An 18,846-nucleotide genomic window follows, 5' to 3' on the forward strand; every position below is an offset into this window, starting at 1 on the left:
TAGCCAGGATGGTCTCGATCTTCTGACCTTGTGATCCTCCCGCCTCGGCCTCCCAAAGTGCTGGGATTACAGGCATGAGCCACTGCGCCAGGCCGACATCATGCCTTTACAGTGTAGTTTTTCTACATTGACTGAATTTATCATTTTTTCAACTCCATGTCTATTGCAAATAACCGTTTCTTCTGTCTCTAGGTTGTAAAGAGAGAGATCTTTGGGAATGTCCATCCAATAAACAATGTTTGAAGCACACAGTCATCTGCGATGGGTTCCCAGACTGCCCTGATTATATGGATGAAAAAAACTGCTGTAAGTGCTTATGCGAATTTGTCAACACAGCATTTTTATTTTAAACACCAGTTAAGTCTCATTTTGAATACAAGCTAAAAATGTGTAAGTATCCATACAAATCTTTTAGTATTTTCACATCTTTTGATCAAACTCCACTTGTAAAGACGTATTCTAAGAAGCCAACTAAATATGTGTAAAATATACACACTATAATATTCTTCTGGCATTATTTATAGTATGGGAAAATTAAAATACCTCCAAATATCCGAAAATAGGGAACATAAACTACAACCATACAAAAAAATAATATGCAAATATTAAAATTAGATTAGAGAAGAAAATTTCTCTTGGATTCATTTTATATCATTAGTTGAGTAAAACAAAATATTCAGTATTATGTGCACTATTGTCCTGAGTTTTGAAAGTTCATATATCCACACATAGAAAAAGATCAGAAAGTCATAATTAAAAGTTTACAGTTATAGTCTTTGGGTGGTGTAATTATTAAATTTTTGTGCTTTTCTCTCTTTTCTACATTTTCTAAATGAATGACCATTGCTTTTAGAACCGGAAAATAATTATGTCTTCTTAAGTATGTTTTACTAAGATAGATAAATGAAACAGAAAACAACAGAAAAGTAAGGCCCGAATGAAATGACAAACAAATAAGACATTTATCTTTTATATCAGTTATATTCCTATATATATCAATCACATGTTTTATATTATCATAGAAAGAGTCAAGTGTAGGATGGACTCTTGAGGCTGTATGTGGCAGTTTAGTACCTTGTCTGTGATTTCAGTTCAGTTTCAACTCAGGCTGGCTCCCACAATGGTGAAAAGATGACGTTACCATGGGCACCTGGGGCACCATGCTTCTTTCATCATGTCCAGCCGGAAGGAGAAAGGACTGTGTTCATATCTCCAAGATATCATTAAGGGATTTGCTCAGGTCACTTTGGGCAGAGTCACAGCTAGCCATCAGGAGCCTTTGTGTAGTTAGAAAAGACACTTCCTACAAACAGTTGAAATGCAAAAAGAAGCACCATTCAGGGAGAACCAATAAAAAAAAAGATGCTGTTTTCTCCAGGTTGTTCCTGTCCCCAACTAGGGCACATGGCACAGCAGCAGATTTTGGGAAGGAGCTGTCCTGTGAAGCACAGTCACACAACCATAGGCCAAGGCCTATGATATCAGAGCATATGTTTACTCCTGGACTACTAATTGTATTCAGAAAACAAACAAACAAACAAACAAACTGTAGACAGAAAAATGCCATGCCCAGCTTAAATTAATCAGGATCTTCCTTTGGAACTGGGGATGGCAGGTGTGGGGGTCTGAACCAAATTGGGCTCCCTTAAAAAAAGGAGGAAGAAAGGAAATGGTTGTTAAGTAGGCAATCAAGGAGATTTACTATAATTTTTAAAACTCAAAAGAGAACTATGTATGATTCACAGAGTCATTTAATAATAGCGATGAAAAAAAAAAAAAACCCATTATGCATCTCTGTGGACAGAGATTGTTTTCTTTCTAAGGTGGCTTCTGTCTGTTTATCCCTCATGCTCTGCTCATGCAGATTTTAACCCCGTTCTCTGATCTTGGGTATTTCTGCTGCTGTGAGTACCGTTTATTCAGTCTGATTGTTAGAACCAGAACATTGAGTCACTTGAACGTAGTAATTCTGTTTAAATGCTCTTTGTATGTATTGATGTCTATTAAATAATATTTTACAAATTCTGTTTATACTATTTTCATGTCTGCTTGGAAGTCTCAGCCATCACATACTTTCTTCTTTCCATGCTTCTACTGGCACATGAAGATCACATACTTTCTTCTTTCCATGCTTCTACTGGCACATGAAGATGTGCATGTTGTTGATAATCACATTTATTTCTAAAATGTTTTCCTTCTCACTTTTTGTTCCCCATGCCAGCATTTTGCCAAGATGATGAGCTGGAATGTGCAAACCATGCATGTGTGTCACGTAACCTGTGGTGTGACGGTGAAGCCGACTGCTCAGACAGTTCAGATGAATGGGACTGTGGTGAGCTACTTGTTTCTGCCATCTGTTGTACTCTCTCAGGCCTGTCAGCCACTGAAGCTAAATGAATCCTAAATTACTTCCTGGATTTTACTGGCCAAGTTCATCTATTTTGTTTTACTGTTAAAAAAAGCTGATAGTGGTAATCTATGTGTGTTATTTCCAACTCACAGAAAATTTCCCCACCAAGCTACTTCACTATTTGAAATATTTATATTATGGGGAAAAACATTTGGGTTCAAAATGTTGTAATCATATAATTGCTGGAATAGGATTTAAAAATTATTCATTAAAACCCAACTTCAATAAATTTAATGATAGTCTGCCATTCTTTTGTCATCTATACCTACTAGAATAGAATAGTCAAGTGGCTCCTCTGCCTTCCCTACACTCTCTAGGTCCAAGACTTCTAACTATCTAGCTCCTTACACAGACAGGAATTAAAGACATCTCCTACCAGCACCTCCAGTGTTGCAGTTTGTGATCTTGAGTTTGATTAATTTCCTCATCCAACACTCATCACTCTTTCCATTCGCTCAGCTCTTTCTCAGTCCTTTGCATCAACCAGCCAAATCACGATTCTCATGTGTGCTGTGATCAATTGTGCAGCATTTCATAAGTGCTCTGAGGCTGGTTAAGTACAGAGGATGCTCCTTTATATAATAGGAATTAACACATATACCACATTAATCCTAAATTTGCATCCCTCTCACGCACTTGCATTCTTATATGCTTTCTTGAAGGAAATGATAGAAATGGATTTACAACTCACTTCTTGTAATTATGCAAATCCTGGTTAACTCATGGGATGAGTCCTGGCTCTGGCTCTCTTCTGACTCATCAAGAAAAGTTAAGAACTGCCTGTCTCTTTCATTAGAGTCTATGGTTCTTTGAGGGTAGAGAACATTTCTGATTCATTTTTTTTTAGCCCTCTAACACACTGAAGGCAATGATTTGCACAGGGTAGGTACACACCAAATGGTTAATGAAAATAAATAAAAATGAATGTATGCCAATGAAGCAGAGGCATGTAAATAAAGTTATATGCTTTCATGGGAAGAAATGTTTTTAATTAGGGTTTCCCCTGTCTTTTCTTTCCCTAGTGACCCTGTCTATAAATGTGAACTCCTCTTCCTTTCTGATGGTTCACAGAGCTGCCACAGAACACCATGTGTGTGCAGATGGCTGGCGGGAGATGTTCAGTCAGTTGGCCTGCAAGCAGATGGGTTTAGGGTAAGGTCAGTAGTTTGTAGCACTGATGAATTTCTCAGAAAGCTTCATGGAACTTGGCAGTAATATCTTCCTTATGGATGCATAGAGAGTTAGTGCTCTCAAACAAAGAGTACTTCAAAACCTGGGAAATGAATCAGGTGAGAGGACCGCATTTAATTACAGGCACCTGCCCTGAGGAGTGTGCGTTGGAAATGTACTTTGGTGGAGTCTCTAAAAGTAAATGAAGTAATTGTATTTTAAGTACTTCTGAAACAAAATGCTTTCATTATTTATAAAAGCATTATGATCATTTCCTTTGAGGAATCTCGATGAAAAAATCTTGTAATTTTCCCCCAAGAGGTTATTGAAAATTTCTTTTAAGCAACACATTTTAAAGAAATTGAAGTTGCTGGTATTTCTGTTTACTCTAAGTAAGGCAGTAAATGTAAATCAAGAAATAGTTCAGTATATTCGCTTCTCAGTAGAACGAAAAGATTCACTCTGGCTTTGATACAGATATACTGAAATGGATCCTTTGAAAGTTAGATACTTGCTATTTTGTGAGGGTTTTCTTTTTCAGTTCCATTGGGGATGGAAAGCAATAATTTTCGGGGTCTTAGAATATGTAAGTATTTCTTTTACCATCAATATATTTGAGATTTGGGGAAAATGTAGAACTTAGAGAAATTGAAGACAAAGGAGTTCTAAAATTCTAGACTAAATAAAAAATTGAGTAAATGCCATTTCCTAAGATCCACTGAACAAAATTGAAACGGTTTTACAATAATGAGTCATTCAGTTATGGGATAGCAACTAGCAGCACATTTTTGTTATCCTAGTTCAAAGAATTACTAATATGTAGCTCCCAACATCTTGAGTCCACTTCTCCCCTGAAAAGACCCACATCTTTAGGAATTGAATAACCGATGCTCATTTATAATAAAGGAACCTTAAACTTTATGAGAGTGGAAAATTGTATTTGCCAAGATCTATTAAATTAGACTTCATTTTTACAACTTCATTATTGTGTCTAAATGAAATAGGATTTGATTGTGTTCAGAGATAAATGAAAAATCTTTTGCATATGGTTATGAAGCACCTTTCTTCATATGTATAAGGTTTTATCTGCAAAGTATAAGGTTGGAACTGCAAAGATTTTACAATCGAAAGTTCTTTTGACAAGCCACCCTGAACATAGCTGTTCTATTGTAAATAGATAGGTTTCTGTTTTTAAATACGCTTCTTTATGTTTCTTCTAAATATTTGCATGTTAGGGTTTTTATTGTGTTAAAATGCACACACATAAAATTCACCATTTAACCACTTTAAAATGTGTAATTCAGTGGCATTTATTTTATTCACAATGTTGTGCAACCATCACCACTATTTGTTTTAGAACACTTTTATTATCCCAAAAGGAAACTATGTACTCACTAGGCAGTTACTTTCCATTTTGTCATACCCACAGGCCCAGGTGACCACTAATCTGATTTCTGCCTCTATAAATTGGCCTATTCTGGATATTTCAATATAAATGGAAATATACAACATGTAGCCTTTTCATCTGGTTTCTTTCACTTAGCACATTTTCAATCATCTTTCTTGTAGCATGTACCAGTACTTCCTTCCTGCTTGTGACTGAATAATATGCCATTAAATGGATATACATTTTGTTTATCCATTCAGACATTTGGATTATTCCCAACTTTGGCTATTGTGTGCACACTGGATTTTTAAAAAAATATGTACTCCATTTGCTCCATTTTCTCAACATAGTTGGAAATTGAAACTTTAATATAATATTTTAGATATCTTTAGATATATAAAATGCAAATAGACATACAGATATTTTTTATTTTAGATTATTTTATTTCACAGAAGGGCTAGGGAAATCTGAGATAGAGGTGTGGTTGGAAAACCATATCCATTATTTGACTGATTTAATGGGAAAAATGGGTAAGTGGTGATAAGTCCTCTAAAGAAATGAGTACTAGTAGTTTTTGAACTTTTTAGTTGCCTTGAAGTTTACTCTTTAGTTGACTTGAGTGGCTCATGAATTGACAGAAATCTGGAGAGACAGGCTACGCTAGCCATGATGGTAATGGTCAAGATGAGGCTAGCTTCCTGCTGAGGGAACAGGCTCAGGCAGCTGCCATGTGACCACCGTCTTTGGAGACCAGTTGCTGTGCTGCAAATTCACAATTCTGCCACCGATGACTCAAATAAACTCTAAGTCACCCTGCACCTTTGAGTCATTTCCTCCAGATCAAAGCCCTTGCTAGAAGGGTCTGTCTGGCCATGATTGGCCTATGCTGCAAAAGGAGGGAAGTGGGAATGGGTGTTCCTTCTTAGCTTCTGGAGTGGAATTTGTGCCAGCCTGCCTTTGTACATTCAGACATATTCTGCATCAAAAATATGAAGTTTAAAAAGCAACTCCCAACTAATTCCATTCAGTATTTCCCTTCCCTTTTTGTTTTTGAGTATCTGCTTATGGGCCTTGTACTGGACTAGGCATTGGGTCAAGGACGCAAAGTGAATAACATCGTCAGAGTTTATAATGGAGCAGGGAAGACATGTAGGTGAACAGCCAATAACACAAAGTTAGAAAAAAGTCCAGATATTTTGCCATCTGAGAATGGTGTAGACTTATTGCATAGAACATGGCATTTCTATTAAAATTATACAAGAAAAACATAAAACTTTAATCTTACCTTGATAGTATAAATTTGTTGTATCACTCACTCATTCATCAGTTCATTCAGTAAACATTTATAGAGAATGGCATTGTAGTGTATGTAGGATCCAGAACCAGCATACCCTAATTCCAAGTGGATCATTCATCTACTTCAGGGGGTATATTTTGGAGGGAATTTATCAAGAATGCAGGTCTACCAAATTTCATGTGTTGCAGGGATTCTACTGAAATGCTTTCTTGATAGAGGCAGTTGATTTAAAACACTTGCATTTTTTTTAGACCCAAATTATACCTTCCATGTCTTACTCTCAAATGCTAGGCTCTCAACTCAGTGCTTGTCTGGATGAGAAGATTTAGAGTTCTTTGTTGAATTTGAAAAACTTTTTGCTTTCATCTGTTGATATCTCAAGAGTTCAGCCCATATTGGAAGTATGATGGCTATTTGATTAGAAAAATGTATAAATGAAGCCCCTAAATGCTTGTGATAGCTGTATTAGTCCACTTTCATGCTGCTAATTAAGATCGTACCTGAGACTGGGAAGAAAAAGAGGTTAAATGGACTTAACAGTTCCACAGAGCTGAGGAGGCCTCATAATCATGGTGGAAGGCAAGGAGAAGCAAGTCACATCTCATGTGTATGGTGGCACCCAAAAAAGAGAGAGCTTGTGTGGGGAAACTCCTATTTTTAAAACCGTCAGATCTTGTGAAACTTATTCACTATCATGAGGACAACACAGGAAAGACCTGCCCCCATGAGTTACAATTCAAGATGAGATTTGGGTGGAGACACAGCCAAACCATATCATTCTGCCCTTGGCCCCTCCCAAATCTCATGTCCTCACAATTCAAAACCAATCATGCCTTCCCAATAGTCCCCCAAAGTCTTAACTCATTTCAGCATTAACTCAAGAGTCCACAGTCTGATGTCTCATCTAAGACAAGGCAAGTCTCTTCCATCTATGAGCCTATAAAATCTAAAGCAAGTTAGTTTCCTAGACACAGTGGGGGTACAGGCATTGTGTAAATATAGTCATTCCAAGTGGGAGAAATTGGCCAAAACAAAGGGGCTACAGGCCCCATGCAAGTCTGAAATCCAACAGGGCAGTCAAATCTTAAAACTCCAAAATGATCTCTTTTGACTCCATGTCTTGCATCTGGATCACACTGATGCAAAAGGTGGGTTCCCATGGTCTTGGGCAGCTCTGCCCCTGTGGCTTTGCAGGGTACAGCCTCCCTCCTGGCTGCTTTCATGGGCTGGCATGGAGTGTCTGAGGCTTTTCCAGGCACATGGTGTAAGCTGTCAGTGGATCTACCATTCTGGGGTCTTGAGGATGGTGGCCCTCTTCTCACAGCTCCACTAGGCCGTGCCCCAGTAGGGATTCTTTGTGGGGACTCTGACCCCACATTTGCTTTCCACACTGCCTAGCAGAGGTTCTCCATGAGGGCCCCACCCCTGCAGCAAACTTCTCTCTGGGCATCGATGCATTTCCATACATCCTCTGAAATCTAGGCAGAGGTTCCCAAATCCTGATTCTTGACTTCTGTGCACTTGCAGGTTCAACTTGCACCCTGTGGAAGTTGCCAATGCTTGAGGCTTCCACCCTCTGAAGCAACAGCCTGAGTTGTACCTTGGCCCCTTTTAGTCATATCTGGCACAGCTGGGACACAGCACCAAGTCCCTAGGCTGCACGCAGCACAAGGACCCTGGTCCCAGTCCATGAAACCACTTTTTCCTCCTAGGCCTCTGGACGTGTAATGGGAGGGGCTGCCATGAAGACCTCTGACATGTCCTGGAGACATTTCCCCATTGTCTTGGGGATTAACATTCTACTCCTCATTACTTTTGCAAATTCTGCAGCCAGCTTGAATTTCTCCTCAGAAAATGGTATTTTCTTTTCTATCGCATTGCCAGGCTGCAAATTTCCTAACTTTTATGCTCTACTTCCCTTATAACACTGAATGACTTTAACAGCACCCAAGTCACCTCTTGAATGCTTTGCTGTTTAGAAATGTCTTCTAAAAAAAAAAATAGAAATGTCTTCTACCAGATACCTAAATCATCTGTCAAGTTCAAAGTTCCACAGATCTCTAGGGCGGGGCAAAATACCACCACTCTCTTTAGTAAAATATAACAAGAATCACCTTTGCTCCGGTTCCCAACAAGTTCCTCATTTCCTTCTGAGACCACCTCAGCGTGGACTTTATTGTCCATATTGCTATCAGCATTTTGATGAAAGCCATTCAACTCGTTTCTAGGGAGTTCCAAACTTTCCTACATTTTCCTGTCTTCTCAGCCCTCCAAACTTTTCCAACCTCTGCCTGTTACCCAGTTCCAAACTTGCTTCCACATTTTTGGGTATTTATAGCAGCACCCCACTCTCCTGGTACCAATTTACTGTATTAGTCCATTTTCACACTACTGATAAAGACATTCCTGAGACTGGGAAGAAAAAAAGAGGTTTAATGGACTTACAGTTCCACATGGCTGTGGAGGCCTCACAATCATGGCGGAAGGTGAGAAGGAGCAAGTCACATCTCACGTGGATGGCAGCACACAAAAAAGAGAGAGCTTGTGCAGGGAAACTCCCATTTTTAAAACCATCAGATCTCCTGAAACTCATTCACTATCATGAGAACAGCACAAGAAGACCTGCCCCCATAATTCAATCACCTCCTACCAGGTTCCTCCCATGACATGTGGGAATTGTGGGAGTTACAATTCTAGATGAGATTTGGGTGGGGACACAGCCAAACCACGTTAACAGTATATTGACTTTGCTACCTACATGTTCAGTATCAAACAACTTATGGGCATTTAATTAATTGATGATACAAATCAGAGTTTAGACTGCCTTCTGATATTTGCCGAATGCTCAGTTGTAACATCTGGTATTTGAGTGAGTTAGTCTAAGGGAAATGTGACTCTTTATATCTCTGGGCTCCACAAGCTGTATATACAGTTAGATGATCAGGAAACAGTGTGTCTGGGCCCTATGATTTTGGCAAAAATGCTTTTATGGAGTTAGTTGCAATTTGATTTTATGCCCTAATCTTTTAGTGTTGGTCAATAGAAGTTGGTCAAACATTCTTTTCAAAGCATGTTTCTGTATCTAGGCAAAACCACAAAGAAAGCTTCTATTATATGACCTACTAGTCCCTAATAATCCCTGGTATAAGGGTTTACACTTTAACTTCCTCCAAAAATTTATTCCCACTCATCACCATGGTTGTAGCATTATCTTGGACATGATATGAATGGATCCTGGGTAAATAAGAACATGATTTATAACTTGAATAATCCATCAGGAGTTGACCAAAGAGGGCTTCTATTATTTCTGTTAGAAGCCCTTGTAAGGAATCAGTCTCCTTTTGAAGCTAGATACACCAGGAGACCCTTAATGATGACTTAACTTCTGATAAGGTGTCTTTTTCATGTTGTCTTAAAAACCTACTGCAATCTGGCTTTTACCTGAAAGACAGGACTGACAGCAACAATATTACCTACATGCAAAAGACTTTGGTCTTCTTATCTTATTATTTTACAGTTTGGACTGAAAATCTGATTTCTTACTCTGACCTGCCAGACACTGCATAATTTGGCCCCTGCCTTCCTCTCTGACCCAATAAATATCCTAGTATTCTCCACTTGCCCACTAAACTTTAGACACATTGACCTTATTATTGATGTTAAAACATTTCAAGCTCATACCCATCTTGGGGGGTTTGCCTTCACTGTTATTTTTACTTAGAATGCGGAACTCTAAGACTTCATTATTCATGTTTCAGCTCATACATCTATGACTTAGAGAGACTTTCTTTGACAATCCTACTTGAGGCAGCTTTCAGTCTCAGCATGTAACTATATCACATTTGGTTATTTTGTCTTATTCAGAGAACTTATCAGTATCCAAAATAGTTTTTACATGTTTGTAATTTGTTCCTCTGACTAAAATAATAGCTCCTTAGAGAGGAACTCCATCTGATACCACACCAATCTATTATATCCATTTCTATCCCACCTCATTAACCTGTATGCATCAATTTTAACCCTTGTCTATCTGGCTCTGTCACGTTTAAACCGTCACTATAATGTTTCTTCTGAGCTCCAACTCACTTTATATCAGCTTGAACACTCACTGACTAACCCACTGTAACATTAATAAACATGTCAACCTAATCTTTTACCTTTCCTATGTCTTTCCAAAACTAACATACAAACTGAAGAACATGTAGAATCTTGATTCTGAAGAACAATAATCTTTTGAACTAACTCATTTCAATTAAGGTCACAGGCAGCAGACACATATGGTGTTGCTTCTCTGCATTCCTCCCTTCCTTTGGGGCCTACATCCCTTCCTTCTGGATATTTGCTTCACTTCCCATTTTATCCTTGGGCTCCAAATGGGAGCGACCTTCTTTGTTCATGACTCTCTTTGTGGTCTGTGATTGGTTGAGGGGTAGGTACCTACCCCAAGATGGACCAATCAAAGTATCTTACTGCCAGGCCACAGTGATTGGTTTTGGGATTCTTGGTTCTTCAACAAGATTTTTATTTATTTAAGACAGAGTTCTGCTCTTGTCACCCAGGCTGGAGTGCAATGGTGTGATCTTGGCTCACTGCAACCTCTGCCTCCCAGGTTCAAATGATTCTCCTTCCTCAGACTCCTGAGTAGCTGGGATTACAGGTGCCCACCACCATACCCTTCTAATTTTTGTATTTTTAGTAGAGACGGGGTTTCGCCATGTAGACCAGGCTGGTCTTGAACTCCTGACCTCACATGATCCACCTGCCTTGGCCTCCCAAAGTGCTGGGATTACAGGCGTGAGCCATGCCTGGCCCAATATTTATTTTATTGGACCTGGGAAAGATGACTTCTTTCTTTTTTGGTCATAAAGATGAATGCCTGTGAGTTTAGAACTGTAGGCAACTAGTCCTCTGGCTTATAGAAAACTTACTTTAAGACAATGAAGCTGTCATCCCCTTTGCCCTCCTCCCCACAACACAGAAGGAAGTGGAGACGAGAGTTGAAGAGCCCTGAGGTTACTGGTTCCCTGGCATTGATCATCTTGAAGACCATCCACATCTCTTTAGTAATTGATTACATTTCCACTTTTTGATACTCACATATTCCAGTACTATTTTAGGCACTTTCAAAATGCCAATTTTTTTTTGTTAATTCAATATTTGTTTACTTTTTTTGAATTTTGAATTATTTATCTTGTAATGGACCCATAGAGCTATATATTGACTTAAAACTTTGAAGTGAATAGAGATGCACATATTTTAGAAAGCATTTTATATTCCTATTATACTCAAGAAGAAGAAAATAGCAGCCAACAAAGCAAGACTTGTGTTAGAAAATACATTCTACTGTGGTTCAGAGTCTTTCTGAAGAACTGGAATTTAAAAAGTATGTTGAAATTGAAACTGATAATCTCTAGCTTTACATGATGAAGCAAAAGATGTGAAGATAAGCAAGAAATATTTTCTTTGAAACTAAAATTAAATTGTCAATAAAATGTTGCATTTCTATCTCTTAAAAAAAAAGTGTTGTCCCAAAAGGTCGAGTGCTCGAAAAAAGCAGATGGGATTTTTGAAAATAAAATAGCCAGAAGGAAATAGCTGAACTGGCATAGATTCCAAAAGAGGTGGACACCTCTGCTCAAAATATTCTTACAACATATTTGTTTTATAAGACTGAATTTTATATATGTTCAAATGATATTTTAATTCAAAATGTTTATGATTGATTATTTTTACACTTATAATAAGATGTTTATTTTAAATGGTGCTTTATTTTATTTTGTTTTCTAATTTATATTAGAATGATAGTGTATATTTAATAGTCGTATTTTATAAATTTAAATTTTAGTTCACATTACAATTTTGTAATTTTTATATTGCAAATGGATTAAATATTTAGTTTTGTTGATTCTTTTATTTTATGAAATATGAATACTCTGCAAGTTAATTTTATGATCCATTAACCTTCCCCTTCTTTGCTTTGAGATAGTTTTGTCATTTGTACCTATAGATCCTTGCCTAATACAGTTACTACGCTCCATCTCTGAGCTATCTCACATAGTAAGAGAATAAAATTATAGGCTGGGCGCAGTGGCTCACACCTGTAATCCCAGCACCCTGGGAGGCCGAGGCATGCAGATCACTTGAGGTCAGGAGTTCGAGACCAATCTGGGCAACATAATGAAACCCTACCTCCACCAAAAGTACAAAATTAGCCGGGTGTGGTGGCACGAGCCTGTAGTCTCCAGCTACCCGGGAGGCTGAGGCAGGAGAATTGCTTTAACCTGGAAGGTGGAGGTTGCAGTGAGCTGAGATCAAGCCACTGCACTCCAGCCTGGGTGACAGAGCGAGACTCCATCTCAAAAAAAAAAAAAAAAAAAGAAAAGAAAATCGATCTATCTATCTATCAATCTATTTATCTATCTATCGTCAGTTAGGATTGCAATAAAAAGTGTTTTTAAAATACTGAGTTAACTAGAAAAATAAGCTCAGAACTTGTGCTCTGCTTTAAGCATTTCTACTGATGGAAGTTTTGCTGTATAAACTCCCATTGAACTGAGCTATCCAGCCTGAGAAATGTTTCTGTAGCAGAGTTCATTCAGGTTTTGTTTGAAACCTATTAGTGCCTGTCTGTCAAAATTTCTACTTGACACAATAACTAACTTTCAGTATTAATATGTCAAATCTATGGGACCCAAACAGGGAGAATATGACAAGATTCAAGAAGAGATTTTTGAAATCATATACAAAATGTTTAGTGTAAATGTTTCAAGTTTGCAACAGGATATTTAGAATTGTGAATAATTTATCTTATCCACTGTGAAAGGCATTTATATGTCAAGATGAACTGTCAAGGACTGAGGTTGGATGCTTAGATTATTTTCCTCCGTCAATAGATGCAAGAGACAAACCTTATCCTTCAACTGAAATGTGTTACATGTCTAGGTAATTCCTGCACGTCTGTCTTGTTAGAGGTAAGAGAAAAGCCCTGGTTTTGGAGGAATTTGTGATGACCTTCGTTTTTTAAGTAAGCAGCCCCAACATAATCATAATTTGAACATGGGATATTTATTACTAAAACAAAGTGACTTGAGGGTGGGAGAGTAGGCCAAATTGTCTAGGGATCCGGCTGTTCTCCTAAGCCTTGAAATATGTAATCCCTTTCATAATGTTAGGATGTTCCAGAACTCCTAATGAGCTCTGTTCTCTCATTTCAGCGTCAGAAAAATGAATATTTGTATGTGTGTCTTATGACTACACAATTCCTCAAGAAGTAAATATAAGGCAAATCCTTCTGCTTCTCTGTATAGCACTGCTTTCAGGCCCCATTATTTAGAGCAGTGGTTCTCAACCAGGGGTGACTTTGCCCCTAGGGCAGCTGTCCCCAACCTTTTTGGCACCAGGGGCTGGTTTTGTGGAAGACAGTTTTTCCACGGACTGGGGTGGGATGGGGGGAATGGTTTTGGCATGATTCAAGCACATTACATTTATTGTCTACTTTGTTTCTATTATTATTACATTATAATGAAATCATTATACTACTCACCATAATGTTGAATCAGTGGGAGCCCTGAGCTTGTTTTCCTACAACTAGATGGTCCCATCTGAGGGTGATGAGAGACAGTGATAGATCATCAGGGATTTGATTACCATAGGAACCACGCAACCTAGGTCCCACGCATGCGCAGTTCACAATAGGAGTCACACTTCTGTGAGAATCTAAGGCCGCTAATGGGACAGGAGGCGGAGCTCAGGCAGTAATGCCTGTGATTGTGAGCAGCTGTAAACACAGATTAAGCTTTGCTGGCTTGCCCCACACTCACCTCCTGCTGTGTGGCCTGGTCCCCAGGGGCCCTGGAGCTGGGGACCCCTGTCCTAGCGGACATTTGGAATGTCTATAGACATTATTTTTTACATCGTAAATCCAGAGTTGATGGGATCTTACTAGCAGCTAGTGGGCAGAAGCTAGGGATGTTACAAAACATCCCGCAGTGCACATGAATCGCCCCACATAGCAGATAATTAACTGGTATAACTTGTCAATAGCACCTAGGGTGAGAAACCCTGATTTAGAGGGACCCTCCGGCCCTCCTCCTCTAGCTCATCCCATGGGTTAAGGACTCTGTTAGCCAAGGAGTTATGCTCACATGGAGCCTCATCCCTTTTCTAGAATGATGTTTTCAAAGTGTGGTCTCAGACCAGCATCATTATCATCACCTGTGATCTTGGTAGAGCAACAGATTTTGGGTCCCATCTGAGACTTCATTGAATCAGAAAATCTGGGGATGAGGCCAAAAATCTGTATTGTAACAGGTCCTCCAGGTGATTCTGATGAATGCTAATGTTTGAAACCCACTGTTCTCAGGAGTCCAAGAGATCTATATTTGAACCTAACAGATATGTTTGTCAAGAGAGGAGGAGAGAAATTTTCTTTGACAGCTTGATAACTTGATTTATAACATCTAAATATGTAGACAAATGGCATTTGGGCCTCCATTTATACTCTTGTTCTAGGTGCTGGATTAGATCATTGCTAAAATTTCCTTCTCCGTGTATGAATCAATAGATGCACACCACATTTTCTTTAGACAATAGAACAGTATTCAGTATTCTTAAAAAAGAAGGAAATTCTGCCATTTGAGACAATATGGATAAACCTGGAGGACATGTTAAGTGAAATACGCCAAGCATAGAAAGACAAATAAGGCATGATCTCATTTATATGCGGAATTTAAAACAGTAAACTCGTAAATGCAGAGAGTAGAATGTTAGTTGCCAAAAACTAGGGGATGGGGAAAATGGGGAGATGGTCAAAGGGTACAAAGATGCAGTGATGTGGAATGAATAAGTTATGGAGATCTAATGTACAACATGGTGACTATACTTAACAATACAAATTGTATACTTGAAATTTGCTAAGATTCTTGGCCTTAGTGTTCTTACCACACACACACACACACACGCACACACACATGCACGTAACTAGGTGGTGATAGATATGCTACTTAGCTTGATTGTGGTAACCATTTCACAAGGTATACATATATCAAACATTACATTACACCCCTTAAATACGTACAATTTTTATTTGCCAAGTATGCCTCAATAAAGCTGGGTAAAAAAGAAAGGAAAATTGAAGTTATGCAGATGCTCAGATTCTGTACGATGGCAGAAATACAACCAAGCAAATTCACTGACTTTTTAAAATGGGCATAGGATGACATTTCTAGTGCTAAAAGTTTATGTTCGTGCATGAGAATCATGCCAGTGTTCAAGAATTTCATGAAAATCTAATTTTCATAATGACATTCTCCTATCCTTGATTAATTTCTTAAATTTTCTACTTGTAACTGAGACATTCCGGCTTAATTGCCTTTCTTCTTGGAAGCTAATGAATGAAGTGCAAAAACATCCTGTGGATGTCTGTGGAGCCCTTCCTCAGGGGAACTAGGGGGCCTTTGAGTTCTTTGCAATGATTTTCCTATCCAGCATCAGTGCACACTCTCTCCCAGTTGCACTCCCCATGCAAGTATCTTGTTGCCCTATGAATACCTGATTTAAGAATGACCTGATTAAATAACAAAATCTAAAGTTTATCTTCCTTTGGCTTTACCTGGATTTAGGAGGTCCACAGGTAGTTCTGTTGCAGAAGGGAATTCTCAGGATGCAGGTTATCAGGATGCAAGTTACCACAAACACCATGACCAGTATATGTGGCCTCTGACTTACATACTTTCCATCTCACTTTGCCTCTACATTCAGAACTTCTGGAATTGATGGAGAGCCAGATTCATTTTGGCCAATAAAAATAAAAATTCTTATTTCTGTAAGATGTTTTTTAATATCTTCAATAATCTAACAGTCAATTGAAGTTTCTAAATAAATTTATATCTTACGCCACTCTTCTTCATTGTGGCTAGGAGGTATGACATTTGTTTTAAAAATCAAATGTTTATAATTCATTCATTATGAAATACTCTTGTGTTTTCATCTTTGGCTCTTATTCTGTCATCAAGTGTTCCCTTTAGAGGGTTCTTCCTTGCCTTTTAAAAGTATGAGTTTGGGGAAGTTTTTGTTCATTTTCTATTATGTGATTACAATAGTTTAAAAATAATAATCAGGTGAGGCAGGGTGCTGTGGTTCATGCCTGTAATCCCAGCAGTTTGGGATGCTTAGGGGTTGCAGACCACTTGAGGTCAGGAGTTTAAGACCACCCTGGACAACATGGTGAAACCCCATCTCTACTAAAGATATAAAAATTGGCTGGGCGTGATTGCATGTGCCTGTGGTCCCAGCTACTTGGGAGGCTGAGGCAGGAGAATCACTTGAACCCTGAGCCAGAGGTTGCAGTGAGCCGAGATCACACCACTGTACTCCAGCCTGGGCAACAGATCAAGACTCCGTCTAAAAAAAAAAAAAAACCAAAAAACCTAGAAATATAGAAATATTACATTTCTTACAACTTTTATACTGCCTAAACAGATGCTAAATGCCACTGATTCTCTTTATGTGTTGTTTATTTTATTTTATGATACTGCTATATTGCAGAATTACAATGGACAAGGAAAGAGGAGGAAAAAAAACCCAGCTACATAAATTTTATTTTACCTTTGATCCCTGCCTAAAGTTGTTCTTATGTTTTACCTGTTGGAACTTTTATATCATACACATTATAATCCTAACATCTCATGAAGTTCAAACACAGGTCAGCAGGGAGAATAACTAAAACAACTCCAACAATTTGTAACAGTCCAAATTCTCCTCTTGAAATGTTGACATAATTTAATGCTTCCTTTTGAAAGAGAATGAGTGCTAAACAATGATAATGCCTGTTCAAAGATCATTGTACTTTGAATACTTATCCAGTATTTGCCTTGTATCAGAGAACCATCTGTGACCAAATTGATACAGGAACAGGAGAAAGAGCTGCGGTGGCTGACATTACACTCCAACTGGGAGAGCCTCAATGGGACCACTTTACATGAACTTCTAGTAAATGGGTAAGAACGCATTCATAAGAACTGTGTAGAGTCAGATTACAGAACAAGAATTTTCATCAGGCCTTTCTTCCATTTTTTAACTTAACATAATCCTAATTTGTCATATCAGTAAAGAGTTTCCATAGATTCACTATTGCCTTTACATTTCAACATTGGTTGCTTGTATTTCTTCTTTCTAGACATAGATTTTTTTCTCTTTTATTCATCATTACAGAAACTATCATGGTGAGAAGCGAGGAACTTGGGTTCTAATCTTGGATTTCTTCTAATATCTTATTCAAAATAAAACCTCATGTCTGCATTTCCTACAGATGCTACATAGAACTAGTTAACAGAGGGAATTGAAGTATTGATAACTAAGAAAACTTGGAATGTCTAAGAGAGGAATAGACACAAAATGAAATTATAATCAAGTTGCCTTGAAAGTGCATATAAGTTTCCCCTAAAAAATCATTGTATCTTAAACAGGGCTACTTCACTTGTCTATGGGTGGGGTGTAGGACGAAGACAAATTGAGGAAATTTACACTTACTAAATTCTTATTGCATTATAGGCACACAGCTAGGCAGTCTTATATACACTGACTCATTTAAACCTCAGATAGATTTGTGAACCATAGATGATTATCCAATATTTTACAGCTTTAATATTTTATTTAGTTTAGAATATTTAAATAACTTGCTCAAATCTCACAGCCCACAGATGCTAAGTGATAGTGTCTGAACTCTAAATAAGTTTATCTGACTCTGAAGCTCATAAATGTTACTACCTCTTAAGAATTTTAAAGAGGAAAACTAAAAATGGACCATTTCCTCTTAAAATGTCTTGACATTTTCCTCACAGATCAAACTGCAGCCAGATTTCTGCATATTTGTCAACTGAAATACTTCCTCTGAAACAATGACCTAAACCTTTTAACAAAGTGATTTGTTTCCCCAAACTTGGAATTCCAGAAAAAACCTTTCAGGTCAGGTAAATGAATAAATAAATAACTCATTCTAGATTGGGAGTTAGTAAACTTGGTTCTAGTCCTGGTTTACTAATTAGAAGTGTTATCTTATATAACTGCAATTTCCAGTAAGAAGTTGGATGAATAGTCTTTGATGACTTTCCTATTCCTAAGAGCTATGTGTTTTCAATCTAACAAATAACAACTAATTATTAAGTATCTCTTTAATACCAAATTCAGCATTAGGCTTTGAGCGGATGTAGAAGTGAATGAGGGTAAACAAAGGCCCTTATCTCAGGGAATGTACACTATATGGAGTGAAGACAAAGATTATAAATTAGTAAAAATAATTTTGGACTTTGGTAAGTGCTGCAAATAAATTTAGGATAATGCAATAGAGAGTAAGGAAGAGAGGATTTTAGACTGTGGGAGGGTGGAAAGCAAATGAGCTTTTCCTGTATTACATATTGTATGCAAATAATTACACGTACCCCTATGTAAATGTAGCAAGAAATGAAAATACAGTAAATCTTCAGAAAGGAACGTAGAAATTATATATTTAGGGTTGGGTTTTGTTTTAAATCTGAGATATCTAGGATTCTAAGTACATCATAGTATTTTTGAAAGTCCCAATAT

At 37.9% G+C, this 18,846-nt stretch overlaps 1 protein-coding gene across 2 annotated transcripts in view; it reads left to right on the plus strand.

Moving 5' to 3' along the window:
* CORIN (corin, serine peptidase) overlaps positions 1-18,846 on the plus strand; it is a 227,637-nt gene that overhangs the window by 175,190 nt on the left and 33,601 nt on the right. For both annotated transcript variants that reach the window (XM_017872647.1, XM_017872648.1), the window contains 4 exons: positions 193-306; positions 2,222-2,332; positions 3,433-3,562; positions 17,145-17,261. In XM_017872647.1, the coding sequence (XP_017728136.1) occupies positions 193-306; positions 2,222-2,332; positions 3,433-3,562; positions 17,145-17,261 (472 nt within the window). The remainder of the gene's footprint in view (positions 1-192; positions 307-2,221; positions 2,333-3,432; positions 3,563-17,144; positions 17,262-18,846) is intronic.

This window comes from Rhinopithecus bieti, unplaced genomic scaffold (assembly GCF_001698545.2).
Source record: "Rhinopithecus bieti isolate Rb0 unplaced genomic scaffold, ASM169854v2 scaffold_7167, whole genome shotgun sequence".
Classification (NCBI taxonomy): Eukaryota; Metazoa; Chordata; class Mammalia; order Primates; family Cercopithecidae; genus Rhinopithecus; species Rhinopithecus bieti.